Source organism: Pseudorasbora parva, chromosome 24 (genome assembly GCF_024679245.1).
Source record: "Pseudorasbora parva isolate DD20220531a chromosome 24, ASM2467924v1, whole genome shotgun sequence".
In the NCBI taxonomy this organism is placed as follows: domain Eukaryota; kingdom Metazoa; phylum Chordata; class Actinopteri; order Cypriniformes; family Gobionidae; genus Pseudorasbora; species Pseudorasbora parva.
Genome location: NC_090195.1, coordinates 11,274,738 through 11,293,881, shown reverse-complemented (window position 1 = coordinate 11,293,881; position 19,144 = coordinate 11,274,738). Strand labels below are relative to the sequence as shown.

The 19,144-nt window shown below is 37.9% G+C and overlaps 1 protein-coding gene across 10 annotated transcripts in view; it reads left to right on the top strand.

The window, feature by feature from the left end:
• dip2ca (disco-interacting protein 2 homolog Ca) overlaps positions 1-19,144 on the top strand; it is a 139,870-nt gene that overhangs the window by 49,951 nt on the left and 70,775 nt on the right. For all 10 annotated transcript variants that reach the window (XM_067434678.1, XM_067434677.1, XM_067434681.1 and 7 more), the window contains exon 2: positions 15,889-15,960. In XM_067434678.1, coding sequence (XP_067290779.1) covers positions 15,889-15,960 — 72 coding nt within the window. The remainder of the gene's footprint in view (positions 1-15,888; positions 15,961-19,144) is intronic.

Below are 19,144 nucleotides of genomic sequence, written 5' to 3'. Positions count from 1 at the left end.
ATGTTATATTTAATAGGCATTTTTGTTGACCAAAAAATCTAAAAAAAAAAAAAAAAAAAAAAAAACTAGCGATTGGGCTTGTTTTGGGCTAGTTTTGAGTTGCAATTAGGTGGGTTTGTTGTGAAAACCTGGCAACCCTGCTCTCCTCCACCATTATATGTCCCCTAATGCTGATTGGCTGCACGTTTGTTGTGGTGTTTGGTCCGACCAACTTTTCAACAGTGTTTTAGAAAAATTACTTACTGCACCTTTAATTTGAATAATCATTCACTGATAATTACGGAACACTACATATGGCATGTGAAAGAAAAATGGATATTAAAGCCATGAATTAAGAATTTCTTATTAATTCATGGTCCGTTTTATTAGTTTCCTTTGTTTTAGTTTAATCATGGCTATGTAGTGCTGATTTGTTCCCTTATTTTAATTTAGTTAAATTATGGCCAACTTATGTGAACTCATTTGTTCCCAAATAAAACAAGGGAATGAATTAATAAATTGTTAAAATTAATTATTCATTGGCATATCATGTGTAAGGCTCCGTAAATGTATCTTTCCTGTCCAGAGAGCTGTTAACTTAAAAGTTAAAACCCTAAAAGGACCCTAAAAGTCGACTAAATGTTTTATATTATTTTTAATAAGTCGCAGAAGAAAAACTCATGTGACAAGTTTTTTGTAAACTGAACTGAATCAACTGATTCATTGAACATATCTGATTCGTTTACGATTCACGACTTTTCTCATTAAAAGTGCCAAGCACATCTTCAGTGTAAATCTTGAAATGTTTCTTGCACAAAGCTATCATATGACATATTTTAAAACATCACACAAGTTGCTTTCATATTTTTATGATACATTTGGATCAATTTTGAAGCATAATACAGTCCCAATGTAATGTAGAATAGGCTACATTCAGCTACATCCAATGGTAGTCAGAAAGTAACCGTTCAAAAAGAATGTTTTATTTTTTGTAATACCTTTCGATGATTCTGAAGTTACACACTTCATCTCAAATCAGTTGCAGTTGGTCGCAAATTCAGAAAATAAATGGATGGACCTCATTCAGTTGAACTGATGGGGTCTTCGGAAAAGTCATTTTGAATGCTGATATTGTCAAACGTGATATCATAACAGGGGTTTATAGTTTCTCTGAGCTTTCATCTGTTCTGTGGGTATAGCTGCTTGTGTAATTCACCACACAGAACGGGATTTGGATCGATTTACTTCAGAATTATTCCTGTCATCTTATCGATGTGGCAGCCATTGACATGGTTGGTCTGGAACCTCCTCAGAGTAAAAGTGATTTTGGAAGGGCCCACCGTGGGGAGTCTATCATTTTAACCAGCTAATCTAAATGCAAATGAGCATCAGGCATGACCCCCATCTTCGGGGGAAAAAGTAAAATGTTTAGCGAGAGGAAGAGGTTTTTCTTCAGAACCAGTTCTGGAAGCACAGATACACACTCACCGGTGAAAGGGTCATTCAAAAAATTACATGTGAAGTCCTAACTGACAAATGCTAAATAAAATCATTGTGGCAACTGCCGTGTTTTTCTGCATGTGTCATGTATTTAAATGTTAATATTCATAGCCGCTTCACTCATTCACAATCAATCAAGAGTACACGCGAAACCAAATGAGATTGACAGCCGTTGACAGTCAGTGTAACACTCCTCTTGGTTCTGTTACGACTCACTTTACACATTTGTGTGTGTCAGGGTTCGCAGGGGTCTCTTATAAAATACAGAAAACGGCTTGCTGGGATCATGTCCTGTCTATTTGATGAGAAAAGGTTCTCGTGCAAGGTCGAGCACATCGAGATGGCAGTCCCTCTTCTTCGTTCCCACGCTGTCACAGACGGATGCAAAAAAATAAAAATAAAACGGTGGCAATATTATAGCTCTGCTGCTTTTAACTGACAAGATATGCATTGCAAACCTTGGCTGATCATTGCGGTCTGATGTTCCTTATTTGATTATTACAGTCTGATTGCTGATGGATGCACACTGTATCTGTAGCATAACAGTTATGTGCCGATATTACATACAAAAAAAAAGTTATTTAATTATGTAAGAGTGCTTTAAAATGATTAGTGAATGTTGCCTGAATACCCACTTTAAAATAACTTATTGTTTAATTAGTTTATTTGTAAAGGAATTAACCAAAATAGCCTAGATATTATATAATATATAAATGGTAGATATTAAAAATGTAAATATATGTTTTAAAATATTTGAAATGTGGACTACCATTTAAAAGGTTTTTAAAAAAATCAAGATTTTTGATATATATATATATATATATATATATATATATATATATATATATATATATATATATATATATATATATATATATATATATATATATTACTGTTTAATGCATCCTTGCCGAATAAATGTAATTTCTAAAATAGTGACCTCAAACTTTTAAATGGTAGTATATATATATTTTAATATCTATCATTTAATGGTATCTATCATTCATTTATCTACAATTGACATGCAAATTATTATTGGCATTGTCCAAAATTTTAATATCAGTGCATCCTGACTCTGAATTGATTTTGTGATATCTGGGTCGATTATTAATAGTCTAATCATGGGTCAATTTGTATAGAATACCATCTTGGTTTTGGGTTGATTATTGCAGCTTCGGGTCAAAGAAGAAGTCCTTAGCTTTTAATCAGACTCTAATAATCAACTCGGGGTAAGGCTGGAGTATTCAAATAAGAGTCTACCTTCGAGTCGGATTCTAAGCTAAGTTCTTCTCTTTGACCCTGAGCCGAGTCTTAAGCTCTGATACTGAGCTGAATGGTACAGTATGCAGAGTAAAAGATTTAGGCTGTGGATTTATGCTGTAGTAGATTGACTCAGTGGACCCAGATTTAAAAGAGCTTTACACAGAGCCAGACCACTTTATTGACCCACAAATGGCTTGCGGATCCAGCCAAACCACTTCTTTTTAAAGTATCGTAAGGGTAATATGCAAATCTCCAGCTTTTGTAGAGCCTAAATATGAGGGCTTTTGATGTTTTTGAAAAGCAGTGGAATTTAGGGTGTTTAATTGAATTGGACCCACTTACTCTTACTAATCTGTTATTCAATTTCTAATTTTCACATACGGTACCTTTAGGAGCACATTTGAAAGAGTCTGGCATGTGGGACGTGGTAAGTCTATTGGTTTTTTACCCCCTTTTTTCTTCCTGCCACATCTGTGCTCAGAGCTCCAACAGTGCACTGGGACTGATTGTTATTTCATCTGCCTCCGTTCCAAAGCCAGCAAATCACTCAACAGAGCATCAGGTTGTCCAGCGGCAGGACTAATCAAGCAATGTCTTTATTAGTCAAGTGGACAAAAGGGTTTCCATCAGCACTCACTTTCAGTGATTAGCAATTCTCTTTAGGTCATCGATGTGGTTGATAGTCCCTGTTCTATATGCATAGGAACTTTGAGTCATGAAATTGACCTTATTTAATTTTCTTAATGTGGGGTTCTGGTCTGGTCATTATTCCAAAGTAAAAAAAGGTTTTTATATGGGACATTAAAGTAACAATATAGTGATAAAGTGTTACATCGTGTCCTAACTACACGCGGCGCGTTAAGATTCCAGCAACAAGCAACTTGTCTGTCCACACCAGACGCAGCGCGACTACAAGATGCGACAAATCAATCAAAAACCACAGCCAATCGGAACAGTGTGTGGGCGGGCTCTCGCGGGTAAGTGCACACAGCACCAGAGATTAATCTTGACGGCACTCGCAAAGGAAATGGATAAATAGCCTACATAATCAAATCCACAAATATTACACCATTTAAACATTACTGAAAATACCTACTGACTTACTAGTTCTCTTTGTCATAGAATGTATTTGTTTGTTCACAGCTTGAACGCTCTTGTTTCCATTTGTTTGATTTCAAGATCTAAGGTGAATTATCCATTGTTGCTTTTAGTACGACAACGTTACAAAGCTGGGAGCACTACATGATATTCAAAGTCACATTGCATGCTTTTAACATTAAATAAAGAACATAAACACTAAGTACCTGAGATTTTCATCGCCATATTGTGTGTTGTTGATCCTGTTGCGTCGTCGCAGAAATAAACAATATTTCTAAAATAGAATCATCGAGTGTTACCCAAGCGGCAAACTCCCCGAGTTTCTGTTGAAGCCAATACTGAAGTAACTTAAACTGCAATTCCAGAGGAGCAGAATCTCATTGAGCCCCATGTTAAAATGCCCAAAATTAAAAAACAAGCAAACTTTACAGCCCAAAAAAACATGTTTACAGCCAGGTACAAATTGTAGTTTTACTCTATACGGCTATTTTTGCCCTTCATGACAACTGTTAAGGGGGGGAATGTTTTTATAACTCATTCGTTTACTTTATATAAAACCTTAAAGGGGGGGTGAAATGCTGTTTCATGCATACTGAGCTTTTTACACTGTTAAAGACTTGGATTCCCATCCTAAACATAGACAAAGTTTCAAAAACTAATGTTGGACGTTTGATGGAGTATTTCTGTGTGAAAAAAAATACTCCTTCCGGTTTCTCACAAGTTTCGGAGAGTTTTTTTTTTGAGTATGGCTCGGCTTGACGTCGATAGAGCGGAAGGTCCTCGTATGGGCCGTACGGGCTCTTCTCCCGGTAGAGTGCGCACGCGCGTGACTAGAGCGAGAGAGGAAATGCACGCCCCATCAACGATGCTCTCAGCTGCAGATCCAGTCGTCCTTGAACACTTATGTCGTTATAGTCCGCGCCGCGCTCCACTTTATTCCTATGAGTGACTTCAAGCGACTTCAACGGTTCAGCACAGCATTCCGGGAAGGCAGCGCTGCATTTGAACCGATTTGAACGCAGAAATGACGGGAAGCTTCACAACATTGCGGATCTCCACGGTCACTGCTGTCACAGGACTTCACCAAATCATACCAAAGAAGTGTGTTTTTGACGGAGCGGTCCCAGCGATAAAGGTTCGGTCCTGCTTTGGAAGCAGTTGGTGAGTAAAACTGCTTCAAATGTCTGTGCTTTTGGCTATCGTCGCGTGAGTAAACATCAGTAAACAACACGATCGCGTGCTTCGTCATTCAAATGCGTTAACGTTACTCCATTGTTGTTCTAAATAACGTTACACTAGTCTGACGTGCAAAACCGTTTTGCTTGCTACTGCTAAGGTTTTGTCGCATACAATAGTCCATAAACCGAATCATGTCCTCATAAACTGCGAGTAAACACACACAAATGTTGACAGGCCACTAAATACAGTCCATACCACAGAGACGGACGTCCTGCTGTTGCTGTTTCTCCTGTTCAATTTATTTCAGCCTCCGGATCTAATTCTGGATCATATATGTATTAGCTGAATCCGATCAATAGCCATGGGTTTCTCAATCTCCACGCTTGAGGATGTCACCGCTTGGGTGCGCTCGTCATTCTTTAGCTCCGCCCACACGATACGCCTCCAGGCGCTCGTTTTTTTCCGGAAAGACTCGGTACAGCCTATATTTCTTTTATAAATATAATAAAACTAAAGAATTTTCGGAGATATGAAGGATGCAATACTATATAGGTACTCAAGATTGACATGATATTGACTGAAACTGAGTGTTTCACCCCCCCTTTAAAGTTCTGCATAATTAAAGGCGTGGTCACTTTGAGTGACAGGTGGATAGCCATTTGTACGCTGCGTGTTAGTTATCGCATCACCTAAGCTCCACCCACGTCCCGCCTCTTTGCCCATTTTCTGTTATCCGGGCGTGATGCACGACAGAGTCCTGCACGGGTCCATTTTTGGAGACCCGCCCCCGCCCGTACCCGCAAGGTTTAGCACCAGATCCGACCCGTGACCCGTGAAAATATCAAAATTAAATCCGCACCCGCCCAGACCCGTTAATATTTGGCCCGTTACCCGACCCGTGCCCGCGATAAATCACACGCTAAAACATTAAAATTAAAACATGCTTTATTTTTTATTCTGCACCTCTCTCAACATCAACAGCGTCATGAATGGGCTAGTGAAACAGGCAAAAGTGCCTTTAAAGACTCATTGTCAACAATTTCATATAGCTACTCCTACTCCACTCACCAACTTTACTTTTACTTCATCCATTGCTACTCCTGCAACGCTCGCTCCATCTGCGCTACGAGAGGCATCAACAAAAGTTTCAATGTCGCTGTGTGACGTGATGGGTCAAATGGCATATCGTTGTTGCCTGTGTGTGTGTAATGGTAATTCGGACATAGAAATTGTAATAGCCTACAATGTGTTCGATGGGGGATGAAGGAGGCGGGAACCGGCGAACATTTAAAAGACTTTAACCAGACAAAACGAAAGTAACGTGGGCAGCCCTCATGGACATCTGCCAAGCGCACACACATAAAACGTAAACACAACTGAACGTCAAATCCAGGTCTGGTGATCTCTCGTCCTTATATGCTTCCGAGCTCCCTCAGAGGACTCGAGACCGGTGTGGCTCGCAGGTGACGCTCATTCACAATTACGCGCCGGTCTCGCTCGCTCGCTCTCGCTCGCTCTCTCGTTCACTTTGCCACAGAAATATTGCACATATTTTTCATCCGGCCATCCGCGCTACTACCCGCCCGCACAGAGTTAATTATCCGCCCGCATCCCCGCCCGTGAATTTGATAAATGTCACAATCCACCCGTTTTAGCCACTTTTATGCGGGTACCCGCGGATACCCGCGGGTACCCGACCCGTTGCAGGACTCTGATGCACGATACCGCACTGCCAAGATGCTTTTTAGAATCCTATGGGAGACGTCACGGACACTACGTATTTTTTCAGTCTATGGTGTCGCCGTTAGCACAAAAATTCTAATTAACATGGAAAAGATACCTTTTATTGCGTGTCGTGGTGCGTGTAGTTAGGACAAGGTGTACAACATAATGTACTGTATGACAAAAAAGACAATATTTCAGCAATATTTCAATATATCGTGCAGCCCTGTCGGCCAACATATTTATTTCAATGCATCTCTACTTTACAATATAATAACTTCCACTTTCTATTCCACTGATTTGCACACAGGCAAGATTCAAATTGTTGTCACCTAAATGAACACCGCCATCACTGCTTTGTGTGAACAGTGTGTAGCGTATGAGATTTTACTATCTAGAGTTAAACGACAACCTGTTCCTCTTTATATAATGAATATCAGAGTATCACATTACTGCTCCACTGAACTGCTGCATGAAATCATGTTGGTTCAATCTCCTCCGTTAACATTTAGATGTATGAATGAAGACGTGTTCCAGAAAACAAGTCTTGCATGAGCTTTCGCTAAGGCCTCAGTGGATTCAGTATTCTGTGAGACTAATGGAGAATTATCACTCTGGTGTTTGCTGACTCGCGCTTTCTCTTACAGTCACCATAGTTACCTGATCTCCCATGACTACAAGTGTTCCATCACCTTAAGGAGAGATGTGTTTATCATTAAAAACTAGACCTCAATAAACTTATTATATGAGCCAATTTCTCTTAATACGTTCTAAAAATGTGATTTTCCACAGTCTCGCAGCCTTTGTTTATGTTCTGATATTTGTTGTATCCTCTGGATGATTGTGTGGGGAAAACAGTTTTGATGTATCTGATCAGATAAGGTCTATCACAACTGAAACCATCCACATCGGCCTTTCCTGTCAATGTGCTGTGCTTCCTGTTATCTTTTTTTTTTTTTGTGTTCGCAGTGCTTGTTGATATTGACACCTCTCTCTCGTACAATGCTTGCGGCCTTATCGCTGAGCCTCTACAAAGGGGTCAGGGGAAGAGTACTTCCTCTGGGGAAAGACATATTTCAATTTAAGTATGGTTTATTCATCGAGTTAACAGGGCAAGGCTGAGCGCTAATGTACGTTCTCTGCCACCTGAGCAATGAGGCTTTTATATGTCCCGAATACGTGGCCTTGCATGAATTTCAAAGATTCGACTGGCCTTCATTCCCACAAGTGCATTTTTCATGCATTTTGTTTTATTTGAGAGGTCTGTGTCAGTTGAGTAAAACTCTCTTTGATGGGAAGGTTCATTACCAGAGCACTGGAGAGACCGTGCCTCAGCAGTTTTCTGATATACCCCCTCCCACGAGAATATACAGGCAAAAGAAAAACATGTTGACTTCGTTGTTTCCACATCAGACAACGGTTTTAACTGTCAGAAATAGCAGTTAGCCCTTCAGGCGCAACCTTTTGTTTAGTAATTTGATCCATGTTCAGCTGTACAGGGCTAAAATACATAGCTCATTGTTACTTTTTGAAATGCATCATGGGATGTGGGTGAACGATGCAGTTGATGTGTGAATATAAGGAGTGATGCCATATAAGAAGGTCAAGGAGTTTGGGTTAATGTGCTGAAAAAGCTTGTTTTTGACACGTTTGCAACTTCAAATCTTCTGAATTTCAACTAGCGATGCACAAATAGTTTTTTCCCCTGATAATATTCATATTTTAATTTCTTAATTGTATCTTTTTTTTTATATTATGATAATATGTTCATTTAACAAATTTTTGCATTTCGATTTCCCTTGCCATCATCTAACTCTCACTTGGTTAAAATGGATTGGTTAAAGGATTAGTTTACTTTCAAATGAAAATTAGCCCAGGATTTACTCACCCTCAAGACATCCTAGGTTTATATGATTTTCTTCTTTCAGATAAACACAATCAGAATCATATTAATAAGTATCCCGACGTCTCCAAGCTTTATAATGGGGCTGTATTGAGTTTGAGTAAGAACAATATCCATATTTAAAACATTATAAAGTAAAATATCTAGCTTCTTTCAGACCGCCTTCCGGATGTTTTTATTTTTATTTTTTATTAATTTGTTGCATTTTGATCGATTGATATTGTTTTGTTTTATTTTAAGTTTATTTTGATATATAATTACATTTTTAATATTTACAATTTAATAGACCATTTATTAGTTTTGGGACATAACAATTTTGAAAAGAATTATGGACTTTTCAGTATTGGCTAGTGTTGTAATATCTGTGCATCCCTCTCTACTTAAATCAAATTTAAAACTCTGAGATGACTAAATATAATTCCAAAAGTACATTTTTTAACCAGCTGGTTTCAGCATTTTTAGAATTAGGTCAGTTCCTCAAGTTCACACAGTCCTACCAAAATTGTGGGAATTGGTAGCCTGCATGCCAGCCGAACTCAACCCCGCCTACAACATTTGAGCTTGGGCAGTTGGTGGTTCTCTGGAAGAAAAAGTTTTGGGGGTAAAATGTGTGTTATTTTGGCAAGGTTGCCTGCTAAAATTCACATTCCTGGGTCTATATATCACATAATTGAGGTCGCTTCAACCCATGGACCATAGACTTGGCAACACAGTGCAGTTGAGTTCTGTTGACATTTGACAACTAACGTTATGCGTCGCTTCTTTGCTCTGATTGTTTGTAGGTCTATCCAATTGATGTCTTTCCTGGTTCAGTTGAAACACGCCCCATAATCACAGCCCAATGGAGCAGTTTCAGACTCATATTCTGACTAGAAATGAGTATGACGACGTCAGGCTAGGGAATTGGTGATCCTCTGCCCATCTAGACTCCTGAGAAAGACTGCCTCCAGCTGTTCCTTATATGTACATTTAAATTTTCCAACCTCTTATTGCTACCTGTCCCAACTTTTTTGAAATGTGTAGCTCTCATGAAATCCAAAATGAGCCAATATTTTAATAATATTTAAATATTTCAAAATGTCTCACTTTCAACATTTGATATGTTATCTATATTCTATTGTGAATAAAAATATAAGTTTATGAGATTTGTAAATCATTGCATTCATTTTCCCCCCCCCACAACTTGTACAGTGTTCCAACTTTTTTAGAATCAGGTTCGTAACTCTGATTGCGTTTGGCTGAAAGAAGAAAGTCATATATACCTAGGATAGCTTGAGGGTGAGTACATTTTGGGATCAGTTTCATTTTTGGGTGGACTAACCCTTAAAGTTCCCAAAAACATTTCGAAGACACTGCATTTTGCCCTTCACACTCCCACAAACACAGGTAGATGCAGCACATCTGACGACTCGGCCTTTTGCCTGATTAGATCCCTGTGGAATACTCCCTCACACCAAACAGGAAACCAATGACATCACAATATCCTGTCTTTTTGGAACACAGCCCTGTGACATCAAAATCCGCTCACTGCATAGTTTAAAAACCTTCATATAGAGAGCTAAAGATGGGTGATAATATACAAATCGATGCAGAAGCTCTGTCAGCTTTGGTGTAATGCTATAACACTAGACCATAGCATTGCTTGTGCACTTCTAGGCACTAGAAAGGCCCATGAAGGACTTGTAAATATTCTCAGAGCTTGTAATCCTCTTAGATAAATAGAAGAGAATTTTTGCTTGTGAGGTTGCGATTTCCATAGAGGCAGATTCTTTCCACCGAAGCCCATTATTAAGATGTTTATGTTGTGGAAGAAGCAAAAGGATGGTTTCCTGTATTCTGTGAGCCATAAGCTCCACCACCTGTAACATGTAATTACACCGTGTGCTCGTGAAAAACGAAGAATTGTAATGTAGAACGTATTACTGGGTGGAATGAAGCCATTTTGTTACATGTATTTGCCTAAGATACCATCATGTTAGCATAGGCTCTCTCAGTGTATTTCAGCGGAGAAGAGATTCTTATACTGTAGGGTTTTTTCCCCAATGAAGTCACGTCCAGATGTAAGATCATCCAGAAACACATGGGGTAATCTGATCTCCTGGAGCTCGGTCTGAAGCACCGGACTGTTTTACATTCAGCTCAGAGTCTGTTCTGAAGGAATTTTAGAGGGGTTGATTTACAATCAGATCCCATTCCAGTCTATAATGATGATATTATCAAGAATAGAATAAGTCTTACATAGAGCTGGATAATATATTGAATATTGATGATGATGTTGTTGATATATAATAAAATTAAACAACATTGTAAATATTAGGATTTTAATGCAATGTTAAGTTTCTTAAATTCTGTCTGTAATTTCACATTCTTTCCCTGTTTTGCCTAGGGATGTGCACCATGACAAATTTAATTTAACATTTAAAGATATTTAAATGCTATTTCATGCATTCTGAATTATTTGCACTGTTAAAGAGGTGGATTCTCATGCAAAAAAAAAACACAATACAATACAAAAAAACGAGTTGTTGATTTGGCATTTCTGTTCCAAATACACTTTTTCAGGATTCAAACAAGTTTTGAAAAGTTTTTTTCTTAGAGTATGGCCGGTTTGATGTAATAAACGGCGAAATTCCTTGTATGGACACTTCTCCCGAATGAGCGTGCACACATCAACCAGAGCGAGAGCAAGAGCATGGTTACGGAATTTTTTCAAAAAACTTTTGTTTTTAGACCATGAAATCAACCCTAAAGAAGTGTGTTTTTTGGTTGTGAGGGAAAGATAACCTTGTTCCGCTTCCCAAATAATCCAGTGTTAAGGAAAGCAGCAATGGAGTTCTCCAAGTGTGTTTGTTTGTTCCTGTGTTTGTGTTTGTTTGGTCATGAGTCGAAACCGCAGGCGGTGAGTGAAATTGCGTCAAATGTCTGTTTTGTTGGCAATCGCCGTGTAATTGCATATAGTATATGCAACAGGAACATATAGTGAATCGAAAGTCATCCAGGGATAATGCCATGATGTATTGTGGATTGTGTGTGTGTGTGTGCGTGTAGCTCTGCCCACTGCAGGCTTTCATGAGTTTGGCTGTTTTCGCAAAGAATCGGTACAGTGTAACTGTCTTTTATAAATATGATAAAACTAAAGACTCTTTGGATATATGAAGGATGCAATACTACAGGTATTTAAGAAGATTAACATGAGATTGCCAGAAGCTGTGTGTTTTGTACACTGTAAAAAATTATTTAGAAAAAAAGTTACCTGGTTGCCTTAATTTTGAGTTCATTGAAATTAAAATCTTGAGTTAATACAATGAACATTTTTTGAGATTTGACAACCTTTATTAAAATATTATTAAAAGATTTTGTAAGCATATTGGGTAATTGTGTGTGTTTTATTTCTGACGATGCAGTGAAACCATATAGTGCTATTTACATGATTTATCAATTTTTTTATGTGGTTCAGATACAAAAATATTTTGAGTTTCTATTTATTAAACATTTTTTTTTACAGTGTACCCTTTAAATTAAATCAATCAACTTTATTTATATAACGCTTTTACAATGACGATTGTTTCAAAGCAGCTTCATAGTGCTAAACAGGACAATATTACAACAAAAATTTGATTTGGTTAGTTTGATTTGGATAGTTTATTGAATGAAATAGGACCTAATTAATACACTTAATTTGTATATTTAGTTAAATAACTTGGATTATAATTTTAGTGTCCCCAACTGAGCAAGCCAAGCCAAAGGCGACAGTGGCAAGGAACCAAAACTCCATCAGGGCATGATGAAGAAAAATAAACTTTTGGAGAAACCAGACTCAGTCGGGGTGCCAGTTCTCCTCTGGCCTATTATTAAACAGTGTATAATTATTATTCTGCCAACCCTGCAAGTCATAAATCATATTAGAAAGGAATATTTTTGGAAAATTTTGGGTATCACGCAAGAGACTGGTTCATTCAGGATGGCGCGTCGATTATACATGAATATGAAAACAACAGTCTGTATAAGCGATCCGATTGAAATAGCCTATTCAATCTGTGAATCATTCAAATCCCATACAGTATTGTGCAAAATTCTTAGGCATATTAGTATTTTCACCAAAACCAAAAGTTATCTTTTGCTGTAGTGTGTCAGTAGGAAATCTCACTGGATTATTATTAATGCAAAAGGAATGTTTAGAAATGTAAACTGATTTTACATTTCTAAACATTTCTTTTGTGTATGCACAAGGATTCTGACAACAGCCAGTATGCTCCATGCTGTCATGGAGTATGGCTAAGAACAGAAAATAACTAAAACTAAATTGTATTACTTTGCTTATATCCTTTTCCAATTGTTTTTTTAAAGCATTTGCAACTAAATATTTAGAGAATCTTAAACTCTGCTAGATCTTTGCTAATGAAAAGGAGGTATGCGGCTACCTCCAGTAATTTGTATGATGCCTGTGCAGAGATGTTTTGATGGCTGTGCTTTTTAATTCAATTAGATAAACATTATTTGGACCCGCAGTGCTCGTCTTTCTCTGCAGTGTGGTTGATCTTGGCCTCTTCCTGTCGTCTTGGACTATGTGAGATGATTGTTGTCTTTTGAAGGTGTGTGATGTTACTCACAGGAGTTGGATGTCATATAAATCTGTCAGCAGAAACATTGAAGCACATACCACTCTTTCTCCAGATCATATTGCTTGTGGAGAACAACTAAAAGTTCCTCTAACCCATTAGAAGTATGTCGCGGCACAAATGAAGCCAGATTAGTTAAATTCTTACGATTTAGGGTTTGTTCAAATCCTCAGCTGTGGTTATGAGCAATAATAATAGTGGTTGCTATTGACAGCACCGCTAATTAGTAAAATGTTGTCTCCCATACATCTCTTGATTTTGTTTGCACGTCTGTATAATTTTGCAGAAAATAAGAGATGGCAGCATACGCAACAAGTCTGACAGCTGCTCTTTGTTTCGTACAACATGTTTTCGGCTTCAGCTGCCAAGTACGCGGAATTTGTTGCCAACGTCACACCCCCAGCAGATTAAATGGCGGTGTGTCACACACCTGGAGGATAACTGTCCGGTAGCCGCCTGTCATTCCTATCGCCCTCGTTTCCACTCTCTTCACGACCGAGGCTGCTGCACTCTCGTTTTTTCTTGCTTTTAATGGTTACAGACTTAGGCAGAGGTGTCAAAATTTATGAGGGACTCGTCCCTCAGGGAAGGACAAGGAGAGAATTAGACGATGAGAGGAAGTGCTCTGTGTGTGTGTGTGTGTGAAGCAAAGAATAAGTAAGCGAGATAAGGACAAGCAATGCTATGAATCTCCTGAGCAGAACCCACCACATAAGGCGGTTTGATTGGCGGCAAGTGGGTGTGAAGAAATGAATCATCCAGTCTCTGTTTTAAAAAAAACCTTTTCCTTTTCTTCTTCTGCTTTTCTTTCATCCCGAAGCCCGCTTCGTCCTCCTCCTCATCAAGCCTTTAGCCTCCAGCCACTTTTATTGGGCTGTTAAAGAGTATATTAGGGGAAAACAGCCTTCACTGTCACTATTTCCTGTCCTTCCAAGGATCCAAACAGTGGACGGTCACTAGATCACATCAGCGGAGAGTGTGTGTTGATTAATAAGGTATCAAGGGTGAGGAGAATGAGATTAGCTTTGTTCCAAAACATACTGAGCTGCCTACCTCAACTGTATTTTAAGGAATCATGTTCTGAAAATGGATCCAAAAGGTAGGCAGCATTATGTTGCCTTTTAAGATTTCTTGTTTTGGCCTTATTATAATTGAAAGAAAATACATATGAATGTGTAGTTCATTGAGAATGCAGTCCCAGAATGCATAGCTCAGTCAGTCAGAAAAAAATATGCATTAACTTTATTAAAAGTGAAAGTAAAAGCTTTTGTATTGTTACAAAATATTTCAAATAAATGCTTTTTAGTTCTGCATTGTTAGCATAGCACCATGCTAACAACAGACTGCGTTGGAAAAAATAGTTTGCACTGCACAGTAAGAGTGCGATTTTTGTGCAATTTGTGTTTTTGTGTGTGTGTTTGTGTGAACATAAATCGTAGAAGTGGTTTATTTTAGGTTGCAAGGCATGGGGTAAAACAAGAATGAGGAAAAAGGCACACAGTATTTTTTTTTCATTATTATTGGAATATACAAAGGGTGTAGAAATATTATATATATATATATATATATATATATATATATATATATATATATATATATATATATATATATATATATATATATATATATATATAATATTTTTTTTAACACAAACATTTACAAATAAAATTAAGTATCAATCCTGCATCTAGACAATTACACATGAAAATATGAAACAAAACAAAAGAATGAAGAGATGTATCCATATGTTAATTAAAAAATACATCTACATCAAAATCTGCAAAGATAAGTTGTGTATTCTTAAAGAAATTAAATAGACGTTTTTATAACATTCGTCATTGGAACCTCTTAGTGCAAACTTAATTTTTTTCAATATGTAGAAAAGACATAAAAATCTTCTAACCACGAGAAAATGGGAGGAGATTTAGAAGACTTCCTGTGCAATAAAATTTGTGAGCTGGACAATCAGCATACTTTTTTTGTATGTTCATCCAGAACCACTGGGACACCAAAGATAGCAATCAGAGGAAATGGTTCAAGGAATATATATGAAAAAGTATCAAAAAAGGAATGCCAAATATTTCTTCCAGCTTTTGGACAAGAAAAACACATGTGGGTATGATTAGCAGGAGCCAGACATCCGTGTTTAGTTAAAAATCTGAAATAAGTTATTTTGTCTTTTATTCTAACTTAAAAGGTAGACAACAGACGACAAGGCAGCTTGCTAGGTTTTGTAACAAAACTATTGATTCGTTGTTGCGCTCTCATTTAGTTATTCTGTCACTTGTCGAGTCTCCGTCGCTCTCTCGTTATGCACCAGATCTTTTCTTAATTTCCACGCAAATGTGACGGCCCAGTCACCTAATGCTTTGTGACAAGTCGCAAAACCTTGTTACATTAATCATTGCAGGGTGTGCTCTCTGTCACCCACACCATCCGGATGGTTTCCTCAAAGATCTGCCCATAAACACCTTACCTAAACAAACCAAAAATGGATATCCTGACTAAAAGAGGAGGTGTGGTGTTGGTTTAGTGTTATAATCTGCTCAAGCCAAGAGGCGAATGTGATTTATTCGTTTTATGAACATTGTTTGCACGTTTTCTGACGCTCCCTTTCTCTTGCAGGTGACATCACTCAGAAAGGATACGAGAAGAAGAGGTCAAAACTGCTTGGAGCGTATCTGCCACACCCTCCAGGTAAGAGCCCCAACTCTCACCTCACATTTAGAGGGTCACAGAATGCGTTTGTACCCACAGACTTGCATTTGCACAGGTTTAAACAGCTGACTGAACCCGCTTTTCTACAGCAGATGGGCTTGCCTTTCTTTCTCTCATCCTGAAAACTGCAATGGGAATCAGTTTCCTGTGGTCTAATATTCTAAGCCTTGAGATCTCAGCAGATGGATTTCACAGTCGTTCTCTCATACATAAACAAGCAATGACTTTTGTAGGGCATCCTAGGCCGCATCACTATGCAGTTGCACACACACAATACATATGGATTTAGTACAGGCATATGGAATTTAATTGCCTGTTTTATCATCTGACAGGTAAAAATGTGTTTTCTTAGAGAACTTGTATGGTTTGAAGTATCATTCATGTCCGTAGCTCTTAAAGTTAGAGGTTTGTTCACACCCTAAGTAATAATAGGAGTGTTTAGATGTAGGTCACGTGATCAGATATCCGATTTAGAAATGCATTTGAAAGTGGTCCAAATCAAATGTGGAAAAATTGGAAGAAGATGCAATCTTTGCCAGATAAAGGTGAAAATAAAATATGAATTGGTTGAAAGTGTAGATTTCGCCTTAAAGTCTGAAGTTCCAACGGCTCTATTTAGTCTTTTTACTGTGAAAATCTTATTTGGAAGGCGAGGCCATCCATAACCCGGTCCGGCTCCAGACTTAATCAGTCTATTTGCCCGCTTGTTCTTCAGTACTGCTTTAAAAGAAGCTGATAAGTGACTGTAGGCACCAGAATTAAGAGGCTCCTCTAAGCTCTTCTCAAGAGCTTCATAAAAGGTGCTTAGAACTTTTTTTCCCGTCTCATTTCATTGAACTGAAACAACCTCCTCTTATGAATATTACTGAGAAAGAAATCAATAGTTTCTTGTAGTGTGGCTTTTCAATACATCGTTCCTCAGTTGATCAACCCAGTCACCCATTTAAGTGCACTTAAATGCTTTGCATTTAGTGTCTCCAGCTTCATATGGCATTAGTCTTTAAAAGTGTCGCGCCATCATTAAAAGGAAGAGCTAGGTAAAGTAATTGCTTGCTATTGAAGAATATTTTAAGAAAACTGCCCCCCCCCACCATGAGATGATTTATTCTTTAATTTAGTTATCCTAGACAGTATTCACAATATATTTAGACTAGTTTCATAATTTCTTCATGCTTTACGACTTTACGACAAGTATAAGCGTGTTCCATGAATCAGTTCAAATTGATTCAAAATTGGTTCTCTTAAAAATGTTCATGGAGCTCCTAGTGTGTGTAAAAAACTAGTGTTTATGCTCAAATATTAGTGGCCTGTCAATCGATTAAAACAAATTAATTAAACAAAATTTTCTGTAATTAAGTGATTGATGACTTTAATTAAAATCATTAAAGGTCCCGTTCTTTGCGATTCCATCTTTCAAACTTTAGTTAGTGTGTAATGTTGCTGTTAGAGCATAAATAATACCTGTAAAATTATAAAGCTCAAAGTTCAATGCCAAGCGAGATATTTTATTTAACAGAAGTTCCCTTTCAAAGCCTACAGCGAACGGCCGGTTTGGACTACAGCAGGAAGTGCAGGGATGTAATGACGTCACTAGAACCGTTTGTTGACTAACCCTCCGCCCACAAGAACACGCAAAATAGGGGGCGTGGAGAAGAGCGCGCATTCAGCTCTTGCATCTCCCCGTTATGGTAAGAGGCGGGACCTTTCCGGGCAAAGTGCGCTAAGCTGCTGTCCAATCACAACACGGGAAGCGCTGGCCCAATCAGAACTCGTTACGTGTTTCTGAAGGAGGGACTTCATAGAACAAGGAAATCATCAGGCCGTTTTTAGGACAGAGAAAACAGCGCTGTACAGATAAGTAAATTGTGTGAAAAATACTGTGTTTTTTTACACGCGAAACATGAACTCGTTATATTGCACACTGTAAACATAATCAAAGCTTCGAAAACACGCGAAGAATGGGGCCTTTAATGATAGACGTTCAGCATTACAGTGTAATAAAGATACCATTTTTAACATTTAATAGGCTTTAAAAAATACTTTTAATTTAAAGGGTTAGTTCACCTAAAAATGAAAATTATTTAATTTTTATTAACTTAAAAATGAGATGTGCTTTGCATCAACTAAATACAACAGGTGCTGGGATGTCTGTCATTAAAGTTAATCATTTAATTTCTGCACATTGATTATATATGAAAGCTACTGGTAAATATAACATTTTTTATAATGGGTTTAGCTGAAGATTGTTTTAAGTTCACTTAAAGGGTTAGTTCACCCAAAAATGAAAATTATTTTATTAATTACTCACCCTCATGTCGTTGGACACCTGTAACACCTTCGTTCATCTTCAGAACACAAATGAAGATATTTTTGTTGAAAGCTGATGGCTGAGAAAGGCTTCAAAAAGGCCTCCATTGGCATTCAGTACATTTCCACTGACCCACTCACAAGACCCATAAAGGCACTAAAGACTTCGTTACAAAGTCCATCTCACTACAGTGGCTGTGCAATAATTGTACCAAGCGGCGAGAACGGTTTTTGTGCGCAGAAAAAATCTAAATAATGACTTTATCTGCCAAGATAAAGTGCTGTAAATTTGTCAGTCAAATTACAGCACCTGTTGTATTTAGCTGCTTCAAAGCACATCTCATTTTCCTTTTTCAAGTTCATTTAAGACGTTATTTAACTAATTTAAGACTCTTCTTATGAAAATACTTGCAAACAATGGGCATTTTGTCATAATTATGTATTTTAAAGTCACAATTATGTATTTTAAAGTCACCCTTTTAAAGGCAATTTGCAAGCAAATAGATATCTACAAATGGCTGAAATAAAATAAGATATTCTCTTTTAGCTTTATCACCCAGACCTACTTTCAAAATGAATGCTGCTTTTAGAGTTTGGTAAGAATTCATGTAACTTTTGAAGGTCTGATTTGTGCTCAGCATGTCTGGCTGCATTGTTGATTAGCAAGGCTTCTGTTGCCATAGCAACAGGCAGCCCGCGTATTCCCAGTCTGGCTCCCGGTGAAAAAAAATACATGACATCATGCTCAGGCACAAAGCATGTATCGTGGCGTGAAGAGCGGCATGCGCCAGACTCAGCGCAACGGCTCCATTCCCGCGGGATCTCGTGTTATTTAACAGTCCTGTGGTAGCATGAA